The 20099-nt window shown below is 39.5% G+C and overlaps 1 protein-coding gene and 1 pseudogene across 6 annotated transcripts in view; one reads left to right on the forward strand and one right to left on the reverse strand.

Moving 5' to 3' along the window:
* Positions 1 to 20099, reverse strand: part of STK31 (serine/threonine kinase 31) — a 162798-nt gene that overhangs the window by 129482 nt on the left and 13217 nt on the right. For 4 of the 6 annotated variants that reach the window (XM_035253621.3, XM_035253622.3, XM_054237159.2 and 1 more), the window contains exons 5-6: positions 2297 to 2371; positions 413 to 571 (exon numbers count right to left, since the gene is read on the reverse strand). In XM_035253621.3, the coding sequence (XP_035109512.1) occupies positions 413 to 571; positions 2297 to 2371 (234 nt within the window). Of the gene's footprint in view, positions 1 to 412; positions 572 to 1107; positions 1155 to 2296; positions 2372 to 20099 lie in introns of those variants that run through there. The other 2 variants (XM_035253625.3, XM_054237158.2) reach the window with 2 other exon arrangements.
* On the forward strand, positions 14206 to 14704 carry LOC103794778 (protein-L-isoaspartate O-methyltransferase domain-containing protein 1 pseudogene; annotated as a pseudogene).

Consider the following 20099-nt stretch of genomic DNA (forward strand, 5'->3'; position numbering starts at 1 on the left):
AGGTCTGTAATCCCAGCTACTCAGGAGGCTGAGGCAGGAGAATTGCTTGAACCCAGGAGACAGAGGTTGCAGTGACTGCAGTCAGCCAAGAACATGCTACTCAACTCCAGCCTGGGCAACAGTGGGAGACACCGTCTCAAAAAAAAAAAAAAAAAAAAAAAAAGAGGTACTATCCTTTTAAACATATACATCAGAAGAAACTACTTACATATATGTGTATGTCATTCTTATCTGTTCAGTGTTTACCTAGCAAAGATGAGCATAAAGATATAATTGCTTTCTAATTATAATTCCTATTTTCACTAAATCATACAGACTTTTATATTAAAGTAAGGTTTAACTATACTTACATTTTGTTCCAAGCACAGAGTTTTACTTTCATTAGCAAAAGTATTTAAAATCTGTGACTTGCCTGATCAAACTGGGTAACTTCTTGATTAGAAGGAATTTGTAGTCCCCAAAGTTTATACTTTTTTGCAACACTAGAAAATTGCAGCTCCAAAGGAATTTCAACTATATCAGATCGATTTAGAATTTCAGTATTTCCATAGTCAATGTATCTCACCAGACACTGGAAAAAAATAAGAGAAAAATACTAATACTAAACCTAGCTTAAATATTTCTAAAGAAACTACCAATTTGCTGTTCTCTGTTAATTCTGTGTTAATCACCTGTATATTAAAATAGCATTTTTACCTCAAAATGACAGAATGCATTCAGAAATAGATCTCTGGTATCTTCAAAAAATTTTTTTTAAAAGTCCATAGTCCATAAATTACAGTGATTTCTTTACTTGCTCCTAGTTAAATTCCAATAGTACCATTTCTCATTTGGGTGCATTTTTTTTTTTTTAGATAATTGGTATTTTAAATAAATATCAGCCTATGAAGGTTATGGCCCTCTCCTATCTCTCCTAATGTTAAAATCAATCAACATTCAATTCAATTTCAAGTTGAAAAGAATAAAATCTGAAAAGAAAGGCAAAGTTATCAAACTTCCTTTGATACAGTTAAACTCACTCCAGGCAGACCATGTAAACTAATCAAATTCACTACCCTTACCTCCAGCTCTAAATCTGTTTAAAAAGTAAAAAAGAAAAATACTTACTACAAGATCAAACATCATGTTGCCTTTCAATTTAAAAAATTAAAGCCAACTGAAAAACAAACGCAAAATATCATCTCCAGTTGTCAAATTATGGGAAAAAGGTCAATTAGAAAGTTCCATTCCACTAAAATAAACCATTATCTATGACAGCAAAAAATGAGACTTTTTTTTAAACTAAGCTATTCAAAGTATTAATCAAATTATTGTATCTTACCATCTTATTACGCCAAGGAAAAAATTTATAAAAGACATATAGTTTTAATTTTTTCTCTTTTATCCTTAACCACTTTCCCAGGTTCAGTGAAAACATACATATTATAAGTACAGAAAGCAGGTGTAGAAAAAATACTAAAGGAAATCCTACAGAGAAGCTTTCACACAGCCTGAAATATACAGCTGTCACGAAACAGCTATTCAGAATTCTCTCTCTAAATACCCTTAAAAATCTTCTATGAATTCACAATGTAAAAGAAAAAAATAGCTTAACACAAAGAATACATACCACATTTAACCAAGGCATAAGAAAGTGGCAAGCTAATCATTATTAACAATATTCACATCAACTAAGTAAAAGATACACCTAACTTCAGATCAATCAAAATGTTCTTCTCCTACTCACAAAGCTTAATAGAATGAACATCTAAAAGTTACTCATTAGTAAGAACCAAATGTAATTATTAAGAACTAAGGTAGGCAGGGCACAGTGGCTCATTCCTGTAATCCTGGCACTTTTGGAGTCTGAAGCAGGTGGATCACCTGAGATCAGGAGTTCAAGACCAGCCCGGCCAACACAGTGAAACCCCATCCCTACTAAAAATACAAAAATTAACCAGTGTGGTGGTGGGCACCTGTAATCCCAGCTACTCAGGAGGGTGAGGCAAGAGAATAGCTTGAACCTGAGATGGGAAGGTTGCAGTGAGCCAAGACCATACCACTGCACTCCAGCCTGGGCAACAGAGAAAGACTGTCTCAAAAAAAAAAAAAAAAAAAAGCTGAGGTAATCTACTCTTGAATAATCTGAGGTGATTATAAAAAGACTTGTTTTCAACAGTTAATATCTTTTGTGTATTAATCACTAACCCAGGTATCACTATTATGAATAAGCAATGAAGGGCTAAATAAGCATCAAATTTTGGAACCACAATAAATATTTCTTAAAGTGAAAAAAACTAGACACTTAATTTCCTGCCTTTTCGTCATTGATGATTTTCAGTACTTTGCATCTGTACCAACACTTATCTTCAGAAAATAATCCACCATAAATCTACGAAGAAAAAAGAAAGCAAAATTACTTAGCATTTTAATGAAGTATAAAGCAGATGAATAGATCAGAATAAAAGTTAGCACTTAAGCTCTTATTATATGTCAATAAGTACTTTATATATAACTCATTTAATTCTCGCAATCCTATGAGGCGGGTGCTCTGTTTATGCCACTATGTACCCAAAGACATAAACCAATAAACTGCAGAACCAAGATTCGAACTTCTGACTTCAGAGTTCATTATTCTATTTGCATCTCCAAAAAAAGGAGGGTGAGGGGTATAAAGGCAAAAAAAAAAACTTTTAAGGCACAAGTATCAAAGACTTAAAATCATACTATTATAATGTCTGAAGACATAATCGGTACAATTTTTTAACATAAGCATGCCAAGGGCATGCCATGTAAGTTTAACTCTCAACTATAGTATAATCTGTATTTCCTACCAACCAAGAAAGATTTTACACTTTTTACTCAATGTATAAGGACATTAGTGCTATTAAGTAGATAAAACTAAATTAGATAATACCTTTAATACTGAACTTTATTTTATATTTATATTTTAATTGAATAATGTTTAATATAAAAGAGAAAAATGTATGTACTTTTGATGATTTTCTTTTTTTTTGAGACAGGATCTCACTCTGTTACCAGGGCTGGATTGCAGTGGAGTGATCACAGCTCTCTGCAGTCTCGACCTCCCCAGGCTCAGGTGATCCTCCCACCTCAGTCCCCAAGGTAGCTGGGACCTCAGGCACGCACCACGATGCCTGAGTTAATTTTTGTGGTTTTTTTTGTAGAGGCAACATCTTACCGTGTTTCCCAGGGTTGGCTTTCATTTTCTCAGCCTTAGCACTACCACCATTTGGGACTAGATGAGTCTGTATTTAGTGCCAGAGTGGGGCTGTCCTCTGCCCTGTGCCTTGTAAGATGTTTACCAACATCCCTTCTGGCCTGTACACACTAGATGTCAGTAGCACCACTTCCAGTTGTGACAAGCAAAAATGTTTCCAAACACTGTCAAATATCTCCTAAAGGTGTGCTATGATTTGGATGGATAGCATTTGGATCTCACCCATCAAATTTCATGTTAAAATCTGATTCCCAATGTTGGAGGTGGGGCTTGGGAGGAGGTGTTTAGACAGTAGGGGCAGATGGCTAAAAATGGCTTGGTGCCATTCTTGTGGAAGTAAGTTCTCACTCATAGTTCCTAAGAGAACTGGTTATTGAAAAGAGCCTGGTACCTCCTCCTCTCTCTGCTTCCTCTCTCACCATGTAATCTACAGACACTGGCTCCTCTTCACCTTCCACCATTTGTGGAAGCACCCTGAATCCCTTGTTAGAGTTGTATGAAAAGCAAAAAACTGGCCAGCCACAGTGGCTCACACCTGTAATCCCAGCACTCTGGGAGGCCAAGGCGGTGGATCACAAAGTCAAAAGATGGAGACTATTCTGGCCAATAGTGAAACCTCATCTCTACTAAAAATATAAACATTAGCTGGGCGTGATAATGCACACCTGTAGTCCCAGCTACCCAGGAGGCTGAGGCAGGAAAATTGCTTGAACCAGGGAGGTTTAGGTTGTAGTGGGCCAAGGTCACGCCACTGCTCAGTCCAGTCTGGCAACAGAATGAGACTCTGTCTCAACAAAAATAAATTAAAAAGCAAAAAAACTGTATTTAAAAGACATAAGCATCAAACACTTAAAATCTATTATAAACACTTAAAATACTATTATGTCTGAAGACATAATTGATACAATTTTTTTAATAACATAAACATGCCAAGTACATGCCACTTAAGTCTAACTCTCAACTATACTATGTTGAAGCTATGCTTTTTGTACAGCCTACAGAAGCATAAGCCAGAAAACCCTCTTTTCTTTATAAATTACCCAGTCGCAGGTATTCCTTTACAGTAATAAAAATGGAGTAAGACATGATTGGATTAGAGAGGATACAAAAATCACTGAAGGTTGATAACTACTTTTTTTGAGATAAGGTTTTACTCTGTTGTGCAGGCTGGAATACAGTAGCATGATCATAGCTCACTGCAGCCTCAAACTTTTGTGCTCACATGATCCTCCTACCTCAGCCTCCCACATGTCTGGGACTACAGGCACACACACCATACCTACCTAGCCTTTTTTTTTATTTTTTGTGAAAACAGGGTCTCACTATATTGCCCAGACTGATTCTAACTCCTGGCCTCAAGTGATCCTGCTGCCTTGGCCTCCCAAAGTGCTGGAATTACAGGCATGAGCCACCATGCCTGGCCTTAACCACTTTAAGTCATACATTCTCAACTGGGGCAATATCCCTAAGGGGATGAAAAGTGGTTCTTGTGGGGAGGTGGAAATCTTAAATATTACAATGGTCTGTAGGCCTCCAAAGTTCAACCTTACTGATAACACAGTTATTACATACCGTACATCTGTAGTATTAAAATATCTTAAAGGGAGAAGGCCCATTAGGCCATTAGGGAGAAAACAAGTCCAAAAATGCTCCTTAGGAGGGAACAATGGGAAAAACGACCGAAGAACACTGCTTTAAGTTACAGAGTATAAAATTTATTTCAATGTATCATTCTGAACTAGGACAAATCCACAGATTTATTTTATAAAACCTAAACATCAAATCTATTCACCAAAACAATAAAGTACACATAAATTCTGACAAACAAATAAATAAATAACAATTCAAATGCTACAAGGGATAAGTGTATTCAATTCATACTTAACTTTGGTTTCCTCAGCTAACATTCAACAACTAAAGGGCAAAAGAGCAGTAATGGTATGGTATGTCTCCCAACCCTCTTACTTCATTTTCTGGCAAGCAAACGGGTAGTAGCAACAATAACTGACAATCAACAGTCCTATATCAATTTCAATCCCTGCAAAAGATCGCATCATCTTTAATTAAGGCTTTGTAATAACATCACAATATGATTAACAATCTGGCATAAGGTAAGCGACAGAAATGCAATGGTTTATTGAAAACCAGGTGAGGCAGGACTGGGGACACTTGTGTCCAAGAATAGGGCTGGTACTCAATGAAATGAAGAATCTGAAGTTCTTGGCTCTGTTAGTGTGGTACAACCACCAAAACATGCAAATCTATCCCAGACAGACTTATCTGTCCTCAGGATATAATGAGAACTATATATTCACTCTCATTGTGCCTGGGCCCAATCTTCTCCCTCAGCTCCATTCTTCAAAGCCTATGACCCTCCTACATGGTGGCAAGGAGAGAACCAGTTAGATCACTGAGGAAAACTGACAAAGTATAATCCATTTATGAATAATCAGAAGTGGCTGATTAATCACTTATAATCAGATGCCTACTACTGATGCTAGTTTAAGATTTTTGATAATACAATTAATTTTATATTCAATAGAAGAAAAGGGGTATGTCTTAATTTATAACAATATTAAACATAGTCACAGATCAAGCACAGTGGCTCACACCTGTAATCCTTCCCTTAAAAAATTTTTTTAAATTTAGGAATGCCTGCCAATTTAAAAAAAGAAAAAGAAAAGAAATAAGGCTCTACCACAATTTGTTCATTTTTCTAAACAGGGTAACAGTTAAGGAGATAGGTTCTGTGGGTTTCTATATTTGATCTACCGTTAATTAGCTAGTGACTTTCATAAAGTTATCCTGGCTGTGCCTCAATTTCAAAAAAAAGGTGTAAAAAATAACAACACCTGCTTCATAAGGATGCTGTGAGCATTAAATGAATGAGTGCATGCAAAATGCTTACAATACTAAGCACTACTTCACAAAGGAAATAAATACTATTATAATTACTATTACTAGTGCATTATATAAAGGACATTTAGTTAATCTCCAGTTTTGCCTACTAGCTGCAATGAGTATCTCTGTACAGACATCTTTGTCTACTTATAGAAATGCCCCAGGGTAAGTTATTGGCAGAGAATCTGATGCACTCAAGATTATAGTTACCTATTATATTGAAAAAGATGGTTAATACCCATATATAGTCACTTGATTTTAAAAAAACATGCCAATACAATTTAGCAAAGAGAAGATGCTCTTTTCAACAAATAGAGCTGGTATAACTGGATATCCACATGGAAAAATACTGAAGTTTATCTCTACCTCTTATCATAATCAAAAAATTTACTGGAGGTCACCCCAGCCCTAAATGCAAAAGGTAAAAACTTCTAGAGAAAAACACACACACACACACGCACACGCACACACACACGAAATGTATCTATGATATGATCTTGGGGTAAGCATAGCAGTCTTAAATGGAAAACAAAAAGCACATACCAAAAATTAAAAAATTAATAAATTTCAAAAAATATCAAGAAAATGAATTGGTAGGCCACAGACTAAAAGATACTAGCAATACATATAAAAGACAAAGGCTATATCAAGAATATGTACAGTCTGGGCACGGTGATTCCATGAATCTCAGCACTTTCAGAGGCTAAAGTGGGAGACCTGATTGAGCCCATGAGTTGGAAACCAGCCTGGGCAACATAATGAGGCCCTTGTCTCTACAAAAAAAAAAAAAAAAAAATAGGGAGAAGATCCAAGATGGTCGATTAGGAGCAGCTCAGGATCGCAGCTCCCAGTGAAAGCGCAGAGGGTGAGTGGACGCCGCATTTCCAGATGGATTTTTCTTACCCACAGAACAGGAGATTCCCAGGAAGAGGAGCCCCACGGGTCACCAGCATGACTGTTTTGCCAGCGCCGTGGCAGAGCGGTTGTCCATACAAAATACACTGATCTGGGTGACTTTTTAGCTGGCGATTGGAGCTCTGGGAAGGCAGAGTGGCCCATTCATCAGATTAAAAAGGGGACTGAAACACGGAGCCAGGCCAGGAGTTTCCCAGGCAAAAAAAAGCACCGTGAATCTCAGCGCCACTATTTCAGCCAGCTCACTGGGTCGCCACATGGGAAATCACATGGATCCCAGCACCTTTTCAACAGGCAAGCACCAGGGAGAGAGCTGACCGTTCAACTAAAAAAAAGGCTCTGAGACAGGGAACCAGGTGATCAGGCTCGGCGGGTCCCACCCCCACAGAAAAACAGCAATTGGAAACACTCTGGGTTGAGAGTTTCACAGCAAGCACAGCTGAACCCGGGAAGGTCTGGCTCTGTGGGGGAGAGGCGTCCGCCATTACCGCGGGACTCCACCGCTACAGAGGTAGTCCACCATTGCTGAGGGAGACCGCCATTGCCGAGGCAAACCGCCATTACAGAGAGAGTCTACCATTACAGAGGTGGGCCACCATTGCCAAGGCAGTTCTAATGACACCCATATAAACAGGACTGCAGGGAATTTCACACGACAGCAGGGCAGAGCCCACAGCACCTCAGCAAAGCCTCTGCAGGCAGACAGTAACTAGGCTGCCTCCTTGCTGGGCAGAAAAGCCCTGAAAAAAAGGCAGCAGCACAACGGAAACTCATAAATAAAGCCCTAATTCCCCAGGACAGAGCACCCAGGAAAAAAAGGGTTTATGAGTTCTGCTGCAAAAGACTTTAACGCACCTGCCCAGCACTTCAGGTCCTATAAAGGACAGACTGTCTCCTCAAGCAGCTCCCTGACGCCCATATATCCAAAGACTCACCTCATAAAGGAAAGATCAGACTGACATTTGGTGGGTATACTTCTGGGACAAAGATAGCAGAAGAAGAAACTGGTAGCAACCCTTACTGTTCTGCAGCTGTTGCAGGTGAACCCCAGGATAGCAGGGCCTGGAGTGGACCTCAGAAGTACTACAGCAGAGGGGCCAGATTATTAGAAGAAAAACTAAGAAACAGAAATAACTTCTTCATCAATAAACTGGATGTCCACTAAGAGACCCAGCCCGAAAGTCAGCAACTACAAAGACGACAGGTGGATAAATCCACAAACATGGAAAGAAACCAGCACAAAAAGGAGGAAAAAACCCGAACCAGAACACCTCTCTTCCTACAAGGGATCACAACTCCTCACCAGCAAGGGAACAAGGCTGGATGGAGAATGAGTGTGATGAAATGACAGAATGAGGCTTCAGAAGGTGGGTAATAAGAAACTTCTGTGAGCTAAAAGAACAAGCTCTAACCCAATGCAAAGAAACTAAGAACCTTGAAAAAAGATTTCATGAAATGCTAAAGAGAATGGAAAACTTAGAGAGGAATGTAAGTGAATTGATGAAGCTGAAAAACACAACACGAGAACTTTGCGAAGCATGCACAAGTTTCAACAGCCAAATTGAACAGGCAGAAGAAAGGATATCAGAGGTCGAGGATCAACTCAATGAAATAAAACGAGAAGGCAAGATTAGAGAAAAAAGGGTAAAAAAGAATGAACAAAGCCTCCAAGAAATATGGGACTATGTGAAAAGACCTAATCTACGTTTGATACGTGTACCTGAATGTGACGAAGAGAATGAATCCAAGCTGGAAAATACTCTTCAGGATATTATCCAGGAAAATATCCTCAACCTAGCAAAGTAGGCCAATATCCCAGTCCAGGAAATACAGAGACCACCACAAAGATACTCCTCAAGAAGAGCAACCCCAAGGCCCATAATCGTCAGATTCACCAGGGTTGAAATGAAGGAGAAAATGCTAAGGGCAGCCAGAGAGAAAGGTCGGGTTACCCACAAAGGGAAGCCCATCAGACTCACAGCAGATCTCTCAGCAGAAACCCTACAAGCCAGAAGAGAGTGGGGGCCAATATTCAACATCCTTAAAGAAAAGAACTTTCAACCAAGAATTTCATATCCAGCCAAACTAAGCTTCATAAGTGAAGGAAAAATAAAAACCTTTGTGAACAAGCAGCTACTCAAGAGATTTTATCACCACCGGGCCTGCTTTACAAGAGCTCCTGAAAGAGGCACTACACATACAAAGGAACAACCAGTACCAGCCACTCCAAAAACATACCAAATGGTAAACAGCATCAATACAATGAAGAATCTGCATCAACTAACGGGCAAAACAGGCAGCTAGCATCAAATGGCAGTATCAAATTCACACATAACAATATTAACCCTAAATGTATCAAAAGACACAGACTGGCAAATTGGATAAAAAGCCAAAACCCATCAGTGTGCTGTATCCAGGAAACCCATCTCACATGCAAGGATACACAAAGGCTCAAAATAAAGGGATGGAGGAAGATATACCAAGCAAATGAAGAGCAAAAAAAAGCAGAGTTGTAATTCTCATCTCTGATAAATCAGACTTTAAAGCAACAAACATCAAAAGAGACAAAGAAGGACATTACATAATGGTAAAAGGATTAATGCAACAAGAAGAGCTAACGATCCTAGCACCCAGATACATAAGGCAAGTTCTTAATGACTTACAAAGAGACTTAGACTCTCACACAATAATAGTGGGAGACTAACCCCATTGTCAATATTAGACAGATCAACCAGACAGAAAATTAAGAAGGATATCCAGGACCTGAACTCAGACCTGGAACAAGCAAACCTAAAGACATTTACAGAACTCTCCACCCCAAATCCACAGAATATACATTCTTCTCAGCACCACATCGCACCTACTCTAAAACTGACCACATAATTGGAAGTAATCACTCCTCAGCAAATGCAAAAGAATGGAAATCATAACAGTTTCTCAGACCACAGTGCAATCAAGTGAGAATGCAGAATTCAGAAAATAACTCAGAACCGCACAGCTTCATGGAAACTGAACAACTGGCTCTTGAATGTTGACTGGATAAACAATGAAATGAAGGCAGAAATAAAAAAGTTCTTTGAAACCTACAAGAACGAAGATACAACATACCAGAATCTCTGAGACACATTTAAAGCAGTCTCTAGAGGAAAATATATAGCAATAAGTGCCCCAATGAGAAGCAAGGAGAGATCTAAAATTGACACCCTATCATCAAAATTGAAAGAGCTAGAGGAACAAGATCAAAAAAACTCAAAACCTAGCAAAGACAAGAAATTACTAAGATCAGAGCAGAACTGAAGGAGACAGAGACACGAAAAACCCTTCAAAAAATCAATAAATCCAGTAGCTGGTTTTTCAAAAAGATCAACACAATAGACAGACCACTAGCCAGATTAATAAAAAAGAAAAGAGAGAATAATCACATAGATGCAGTAAAAAATGATAAAGGGGATATCACCACAGATTCCACAGAAATTCAAACCATCATCAGAGATGATTACAAACAACTCTATGCACATAAACTAGTAAACTGGAAGAAATTGATAAATTCCTGGACACTTGCCTCCTCCAAAGCCTAAACCAGGAAGAAGTCAAAACCCTGAAAAGAACAATAACAAGGTCTGAAGTTGAGGCAGCAATTAAGAGCCTACCACACAAAAAAAGCCCAGATCCAGATGGGTTCACAGCCAAATTATCCCAGACATACAAAGAGGAGCTGGTACCATTCCTTCTGAAACTATTCCATATAATCTAAAAAGAGGGAATCGTTCCTAAATCATTTTATGAGACCAACATCATCCTGATACCAAAACTGGCAAAGACTCAAAAAGAAAAAAAAACTTCAGGCCAATATCCATGATGAACATAGATGCAAAAATCTTCAATAAAATACTGGCAAGTCAATTGCAACAGCACATCAAAAAGCTTATCCACCATGATCAAGTAGGATTCATCCCAGGGATGCAAGGCTGGTTCAACATACGCAAGTCTATAAACGTAATTCACCACATAAACAGAACCAAAGACAAAAACCACATGATTATCTCAGTTGATGCAGACAAGGCCTTTGACAAAATTCAACAGCGCTTTATGCTAAAAACCCTCAATAAACTAGGTATTGATGAAACGTATCTCAAAATAATGAAAGCTATTTATGACAAACCAACACACAATATCATACTGAATGGGCAAAAACTGGAAGCATTCCCTTTGAAATCTGGCACTAGACAAGGATGCCACTCCTATTCAATATAGTACTGGAAGTTCTAGCCAGAGCAATCAGGCAAGAAAAAGAAATAAAGGGTATTCAAATAGGAAAGGAGGAAGTCAAATTGTCTCTATTTGCAGACGACATGATTGTATATCTAGAAGACTCCATCATCTCAGCCCAAAATCTCCTGAAACTGATAAGCAACTTCAGCAAAGTCTCAGGATACTAGATAAATGTGAAAAAATCACAAGCATTCCTATACACCAATAACAAACTTAAAGAGAGCCAAATCAAGAACAAACTGCCATTCACAATTGCTACAAAGAGAATAAAATACCTAGAACTACAAGTAACAAGAAAAGTAAAGGACCTCTTCAAGAACTACAAACCACTGCTCAACAAAATAAGAGAGGACACAAACAGATGCAGAAACATTCCATGTTCATGGTTAGAAAGAATCAATATAGTGAAAATGGCCATACTGCCCAAAGTAATTTACAGATTCAACACTATCCCCATCAAGCTACCAATGACCTTCTTCACAGAACTGGAGAAAACCACCTTAAACTTCATATGGAACCAAAAGAGAGCCCACATAGCCAAGTCAATTCTAAGCAAAAAGAACAAAGCGGGAGGCATCACACTACTGGACTTCAAACTATACTACAAAACTACAGTAATCAAAACAGCATGGTACTGGTACCAAAAGAGATATAGAACAATGGAACAAAACAGAGGCCTAGGAGACATCATGACATATCTACAACCATCCGATCTTGGACAAACCTGACAAAAACAAGCAATGGGGAAAGGATTCCCTGTTTAATAAATGGTGTTGGGAAAACTGGCTAGCCATGTGCACAAAGCAGAAACTGGACCCCTTCCTGACACCTTACACTAAAATTAACTCCACATGGATTAAAGACTTAAAACATAAGACCTAACACCATAAAAACCCTAAAAGAAAATCTAGGCAAAACCATTCAGGACATAGGCGTAGGCAAGGACTTCATGACCAAAACACCAAAAGCATTGGCAACAAAAGCCAAAATAGACAAATGGGACCTAATCAAACTCCACAGCTTCTGCACGGCAAAAGAAACAGTCATTAGAGTGAATCGGCAACCAACAGAATGGGAAAAAAATGTTTGCAGTTTACCCATCTGACAAAGGGCTGATATCCAGAATTTACAAAGAACTCAAACAGATTTACAAGAACAAAACCAACAAGCCATTCAAAAGTGGGCGAAGGATATGAACAGACACTTTACAAAAGAAGACATACATGAGGCCAACAAACATATGAAAAAATGCTCATCATCACTGGTCATTAGAGAAATGCAAATCAAAACCACATTGAGATACCATCTCACACCAGTTAGAATGGCGATCATTAAAAAATCTGGAGACAACAGATGCTGGAGAGGATGTAAGAAATAGCAACACTTTTACACTGTTGGTGGGAGTGCAAATTAGTTCAACCATTGTGGAAGACAGTGTGGCGATTCCTCAAGGACCTAGAAATTGAAATTCCATTTGGCCCAGCAATCCCATTACTGGGTATATATCCAGAGGATTATAAATCGTTCTACTATAAGGACACATGCACATGAATGTTCACTGCAGCACTATTTTATAATAGCAAAGACTTGGAACCAACCCAAATGCCCATCGATGATAGACTGGACAGGGAAAATGTGGCACATATACACCACGGAATATTATGCAGCCATCAAAAATGATGAGTTTGTGTCCTTTGTAGGGACATGGATGAACCTTGAAACCATCATTCTCAGCAAACTGACACAAGAACAGAAAATCAAACACCGCATGTTCTCAATCATAGGTGGGTGATGAACAATGAGAACACATGGACACAGGGAAGGGAGCACTACACACTGGGGTCTGTTGGGGGGAAATAGGGGTGGGAAAGCAGGGGTGGGGAGTTGGGGAGAGATAGCACGGGGAGAAATGCCAGATATAGATGAAGGGGAGAAAGGCAGCAAATCACTCTGCCACACGTGTACCTATGCAACAATCTTGCATGTTCTTCACATGTACCCCAAATCCTAAAATGCAATAAAAAATAAAAATAAAAGTATTAGCCAGGCACTGGTGGCACATGCTACTTGGGAGTCCCAGCTACTTGGGAGGTTGAGGTAGGAGGACTGCTTGAGCCCAGGAGATTAAGACCAGCCTGGTCAACACAGTGAGGGCTCATCTCTACAGAAAATTTAGAAATTAGCTAGGTGTGGTAGCACACACCTTCAGTTCTAGCAACTTGGAAGGCTGAAGTGGGAGGATCACTTGAGCCCAAGAGGTTGAGACTGCAGTGAACCGTGATCACTCCACTGCACACCGGCCTGGGCGACAAGAGACCCCATCTCAAAAAAACATATATAAAAAGTATATAGAGAGGTCAGGTCCTGCCACTCCGCTCCCCTTGGCAGCGGCAGCAGCCGTGCTGTTGTTTTGGTAGATGCAGTGTCCATCTGCCGCAGACCCCACCAAGTCCTAGCATCTGGTCTGCTCGCTACTGCAGAGGGTTGGACCAACTGCCACACCACACACAGATCCTTTTGGAATAAATCATGGGATTGAGCCTCATTCAGATATGGTAGAAAAAGCCAAGGAAAAACTGGAGAGCCTCATCAAAAATCATGATAGCTTTGATAATCAGCTCCTAGACTTAGACTATCCATCTAAGAGGGAAGCTACAGGGCAAGGCTAAGTCATCCCGATCTCTTGGCAGTTTATCTAAGGAATTATGTGCGCTAGTTGGCAAGGCTCTGCTGTCAATAAAATCATCTATCCATCTGAAGATGAAGATATTCCAACATCCATCTATAAAGAAAACCACTAAGATTTGAGTTCTGTGAACCTGCATTAGTCTGCCAGATAGCATCTGACAGTCATCAGTATGATCGACCTTACTGTGGAGCTGAAGTCCAGAAAGACCATGAAGATATGACTAAAAGTTGGAGGCACATTAGTCATGCCTGTAGAGGATCAGTTAACACAGAACTAGACAAAACACTTGGGAAATAAAAAATACCCTGGTTGTGTCAAAACCAGATTCTGTGCGGCTCCCTCTCTGTGCTGTCAGGAATCCATAGGACTTGGCTCATATTTGTATTTAATCCACACTTAGAAATTTCATAAATGATGAGATGCAAGCCAAGGGGATTCCTCAAAGGGCCCCACCCAAAAGGAAAAGAAAGAAGAGTAAAGAGAGAATTAACACTTATGTATTTGTGGGTAATCAGCTTATTCCTCAGCCTCTAGACAGCAGGGAGGATGAAAAAACGGAAGAAGGTAACAAAGAAGAAGAAAAAGAAGATCACAGTAAAGCAATGAAGCCAGAGGAGCCACCTCAAAATTTACTGAGAAGAAAAATCATGAAGCTGCCTCTCCCTGAATCTTTAAAAGCTTACTTAACATATTTTAGAGACAAATAATTTAGATCAAGAAGAAAGAATTCCTGATAACTCCTTTAGTCTAAAAAATGCAGCATTTTTTAGGAGTTAAAAAATGAATTATTTCTTTCATCAGAGGAAATTATAGTAGAAAAAATGTATAACTTGTTTCTGTCAGTAACAAAAATAATGTAAAAGAATCCCTTTTATAAAAATCTATTTTTCTTTAAATCTTGGAAAAAATGCTATTTTTAGCTCAGATTGATTCAAAGTGGAATGCAACAGTAGTCAGGACTTGTGTACTATAAATCCTTTTCTGATTCCTTCCAGATCTGTAGAGGTAAGGGTTAGATTTAATTTTACGTAAGGTTTAAATAACTGTCAAGCTTACATGATCTGAACTGCAGTTTTTTGCATTTCCTCTATGAAAACTTTAATAAGGAAATCAAATGCTTTATAGATCTATTTACCTTGTTTTTGTTGCAGTCACTGTTGCTGGGTTGCTGTACATATATTTTAGGCAATTGTGTGTGTGCAATAGCAATACACAATATTAAATAACTTAGCTTTAAAAAACCCACAAATTTTATGTAATTTTACAGCTCAGCTACTTCTGCTTTTGTATCTCTTGCCTGAAGACACAGGTAAAGTATCTGCTTCTCTCATAGAGAGTTTAAGAGCACACAGCAAGTGAATTATTAAAATACAAAGTATATACTTAATACAACTCTTACTTTGTATGGACCTTTTATATTTTCAGCATTTTTTTTAAATGAGGTTATCTTAACTCACTAGCATTTTAAAAGCATATTTAGAATTGTTTTTTCTGTGGTTCACTGTATAAAATATTTGGTTAAAAAAAACATTGTCGAGACCAACTCAAGATGGCGCGGTGAGAACAACCCAGGATTGACGCTCTTGGTGAACGCATGAAGGGTGAGTCAAGGCCGCATTGCCAGACGGATCTTTGTTGCCCAGAGAATGGGGAAATTCCCAGGTATAAAAGAGACGTGGGATGCCCGCAAAGTGGGTTTGGCTGGTGCAGCTGGTGGACGGTGCAGCCGGCGGCCAGCACTGCAGTGCAGCGGTGCTCCACAGCACTCCGCACAAAGCACACTGGTCCAGGTGCCCTGTTGAACCGGCAATCTGAGACTTGAGAGGGCAGATTGGCATATCCATCTGATTGAATGGGACTTGGACAGTGAGCCAGGCCAGGAGATTCCAGGGAAACACCGTTTGGGCCAGGGCAGTGGGAAAAACAAAACGGCAATTACAAATGCTCCAGGTGGAGTTTTGCTGCGAGCACAGCTGAACCCAAGACGGTGCAGCTCAGTGGGGGAGGGGTGTTTGCCATTACCGAGGCAACCCACCCCTACTGAGGTACACTCCCATTGCTGATGCAGCCTGCCGTTGCTGAGGCAACTCGCCAAAACAGAGAGACTCCACCGCAGGGCGTAGCCCGTGGCAGCAGGGCGGAGACCGCAGCAGCAGGGCAGAGCCTGCAGCAACAGGGCGGACCTCACACCAGCAGGGCAGAGCCTCGGCAGGCAAATAGTGACTAGACTGCCTCCTAGCTGGGCAGGACAGTGCAACGGACACATAAAGAAAACCCCAACCCCCCGAGACAGAGCATCTGAGAAAAAAGGGTTTTTTTATGAGTTCTGCTGTAGCAGAATTAAATGTAGCAGCCTAACAGCCCTGAATGAACAACAGAGCTCACAGATCAGCACTTGAGCTCCTATAAAGTACAGACTGTCTCCTCAAGCAGCTCCCTGACACCTCTATATCCAGAAGACTGACATTTGGCAGGCATCATTCTGGGACAAAGATAGCAGAAAAAGAAACTGGTAGCATCCCTCACTGTTCCGCAGCTGCTATAGGTGCACCCCAGACAAGCAGGGCTTGGAGTGGACCTCAGCAGTCGTACAGTGGAGGGGCTAGACTGGTAGAAGGAAAACCAAGTAACAGAAATACTTCATCATCAACAATCTGGGCATCCACTCAGAGACCCAATTGAAAAGTCAGCAACTACTCAGACGACAGGTGGATAAATCCACAAAGATGGGGAGAAACCAGCACAAAAAGGAGGAAAACACCTGAAACCAGTACACGGCGACTCCTACAAAGGACCAAAACTCCTCACCAGCAAGGGAACAAAGCTGGACGGAGAATGACTGTGACGAAATGACAGAATTAGACTTCAGAAGGTGGATAATGAGAAACTTTTGTCAGCTAAAAGAACATGTTTTAAATCAATGCAAAGAAACTAAGAACCTGTAAAAAAGATTTGAAAAAAGATTCGAGGAAATGATAACAAGAATGGATAACTTAGAGAGGAATATGAATGAATTGAAGGAGCTGAAAAACACAATACAAGAACTTCACAAAGAATGCACAAGTTTCAACAGCAGAATTGACCAAGCAGAAGAAAGAATATCAGAAGTCGAAGATCAACTCAATGAAATAAAATGAGAAACCAAGATCAGAGAAAAAAAGCGCAAAAAGGAATGAACAAAGTCTCCAAGAAATGTGGGACTCTGTGAAGAGACCTAACCTACATTTGATAGGTGTACCAGAACATGACGAAGAGAATGAATCCAAGCTGGAAAATACTCTTCAGGATATTATCCAGGAAAATTTCCCCCACCTAGCAAGGCAGGCCAACACTCAAATGCAGGAAATACAGACAACACCACAAAGATATTCCACAAGAAGAGCAACCCCAAGGGACAGAATCGTCAGATTCACCAGCGTTGAAATAAGGGAGAAAATACTAAGGGCAGCCAGAGAGAAAGGTCGGGTCACCCACAAAGGGAAGCCCATCAGACCCACAGCAGATCTCTCGGCAGAAACTCTACAAGCCAGAAGAGAGTGGGGGCCAATATTCAACATCCTTAAAGAAAAGAACTTTCAACCAAGAATTTCATATCCAGCCAAACTGAGCTTCATAAATGAAGGAAACATAAAATCCTTTGTGAACAAGCAAGTACTCAGAGATTTTATCACCACCAGGCCTGCTTTACAAGAGCTCCTGAAAGAGGCACTACACATAGAAAGGAACAACCAGTACTAGCCATTCCAAAATCAAACTAAATGCTAAAGAGCATCAACATAATGAAGAATCTACATCAACTAACGGGCAAAACAGCCAGCTAGCATCAAATTGGCAGTATCAAATTCACACATAACAATATTAACCCTAAATGTAAATGGGCTAAATGCACCAATCAAAAGACACAGACTGGCAAATTGGATAAAAAACCAAAACCCATCAGTGTGCTGTATCCAGGAAACCCATCTCACATGCAAGGATACACAAAGGCTCAAAATAAAGGGATGGAGGAAGATTTACCAAGCAAATGGAGAGCAAAAAAAAGCAGGAGTTGCAATTCTCATCTCTGATAAAATAGACTTTAAAGCAACAAAGATCAAAAGAGACAAAGAAGGCCATTATATAATGGTAAAAAGATCAATAAAAAAAGAAGAGCTAATGATCCTAAACATATATGGACCCAATACAGGAGCACCCAGATACATAAGGCAAGTTCTTAATGACTTACAAAGAGACTTAGACTCTCACACAATAATAGTGGGAGACTTTAACACTCCACTGTCAATATTAGACAGATCAACCAACAGAAAATCAACAAGGATATCCAGGGCTTGAACTCAGACCTGGAAAGAGCAAACCTGATAGACATTTACAGAACTCTCCACCCCAAATCCTCAGAATATACATTCTTCTCAGCACCACATCACACCTACTCTAAATTGACCACATAATTGAAAGTAAAGCACTCCTCAGCAAATGCAAAACAACTGAAATCATAACAAACAGTCTCTCAGACCATAGTGCAATCAAGTTAGAACTCAGAATTCAGAAACCAACCCAGAACCACACAACTTCATGGAAACTGAACTACTGGCTCTTGAATGTTGACTGGATAAACAATGAAATGAAGGCAAAAATAAACAAGTTCTTCGAAACCAATGAAAATAAACAAGTTCTTCGAAACCAATGAGAACGAAGACACAACATGCCAGAATTTCTGGGTCACATTTAAAGCAGTCTCTAGAGGAAAATATATAGCAAAAAGTGCCCATATGAGGAGAATGGAGAGATCCAAAATTCACACACTATCGTCAAAATTGAAAGACCTAGAGGAGCAAGATCAAAAAAACTCAAAACCTGGCAGAAGACAAGAAATAACTAAGATCAGAGCTGAACTGAAGGAGATAGAGACATGAAAAACCCTTCAAAAAAATCAATAAATCCAAGAGCTGGTTTTTGGAAAGATCAACAAAATAGACAGACCACTAGCCAGATTGATAAAAAAGAAAAGAGACAACAACCAAATAGATGCAATAAAAAATGATAAAGGGGAAATCACCACAGATTCCACAGAAATTCAACCCATCATCAGAGAATATTACAAACAACTCTATGCACATAAACTAGTAAACCTGAAAGAAATGGATAAATTCCTGGACTCCTGTGTCCTCCCAAGCCTAAACCAGGAGGAAGCTGAAACTATGAATAGACCAATAACAAGATCTGAAGTTGAGGCAGCAATTAAGAGCCTACCACACAAAAAAAGCCCAGGTCCAGATGGGTTCACAGCCAAATTCTACCACACACACAAAGAGGAGCTAATACCATTCCTTCTGAAACTATTCCAAATAATCCAAAAAGAGGAAATCCTTCCCAAATCATTTTATGAGAACAACATCATCCTGATACCAAAACCCGGCAGAGACCCAACAAGAAAAGAAAACTTCAGGCCAATATACATGATGAACATAGATGCAAAAATCTTCAATAAAATATTGGCAAGCCAACTGCAACAGCAAATCAAAAAACTTATCCATCATGATCAAGTAGGGATTCATCCCGGGGATGCAAGGCTGGTTCAACACACACAAGTCTATAAACATAATTCACCACATAAACAGAACCAAAAACAAAAAACACATGATTATCTCAATTGACACAGAGAAGGCATTCGACAAAACTCAACAGCCCTTTATGCTAAAAACCCTCAATAAACTCAGTATCGATGGAATGTATCTCAAAGTAATAAAAGCTATTTACGACAAACCAACAGCCAATATCATACTGAATGGGCAAAAACTGGAAACATTCCCTTTGAAATCCGGCACTAGACAAGGATGCCCTCTTTCACCACTCCTATTCAATACAGTACTGGAAGTTCTAGCCAGAGCAATCAGGCAAGAAAAAGAAATAAAGGGCATTCAAATAGGAAAGGTGGAAGCCAAATTGTCTCTATTTGCAGACGACATGATAGTATACCTAGAAGACCCCAATTGCCTCAGCCCAAAAACTCCTGAAACTGATAAGCAATTTCAGCAAAGTCTCAGGATACTAAATCAATGTGTATCCAAAAATCACAGACATTCCTCTACACCAATAACAGAC

The sequence above is a fragment of the Callithrix jacchus genome, chromosome 11 (assembly GCF_049354715.1).
Source record: "Callithrix jacchus isolate 240 chromosome 11, calJac240_pri, whole genome shotgun sequence".
In the NCBI taxonomy this organism is placed as follows: Eukaryota; Metazoa; Chordata; class Mammalia; order Primates; family Cebidae; genus Callithrix; species Callithrix jacchus.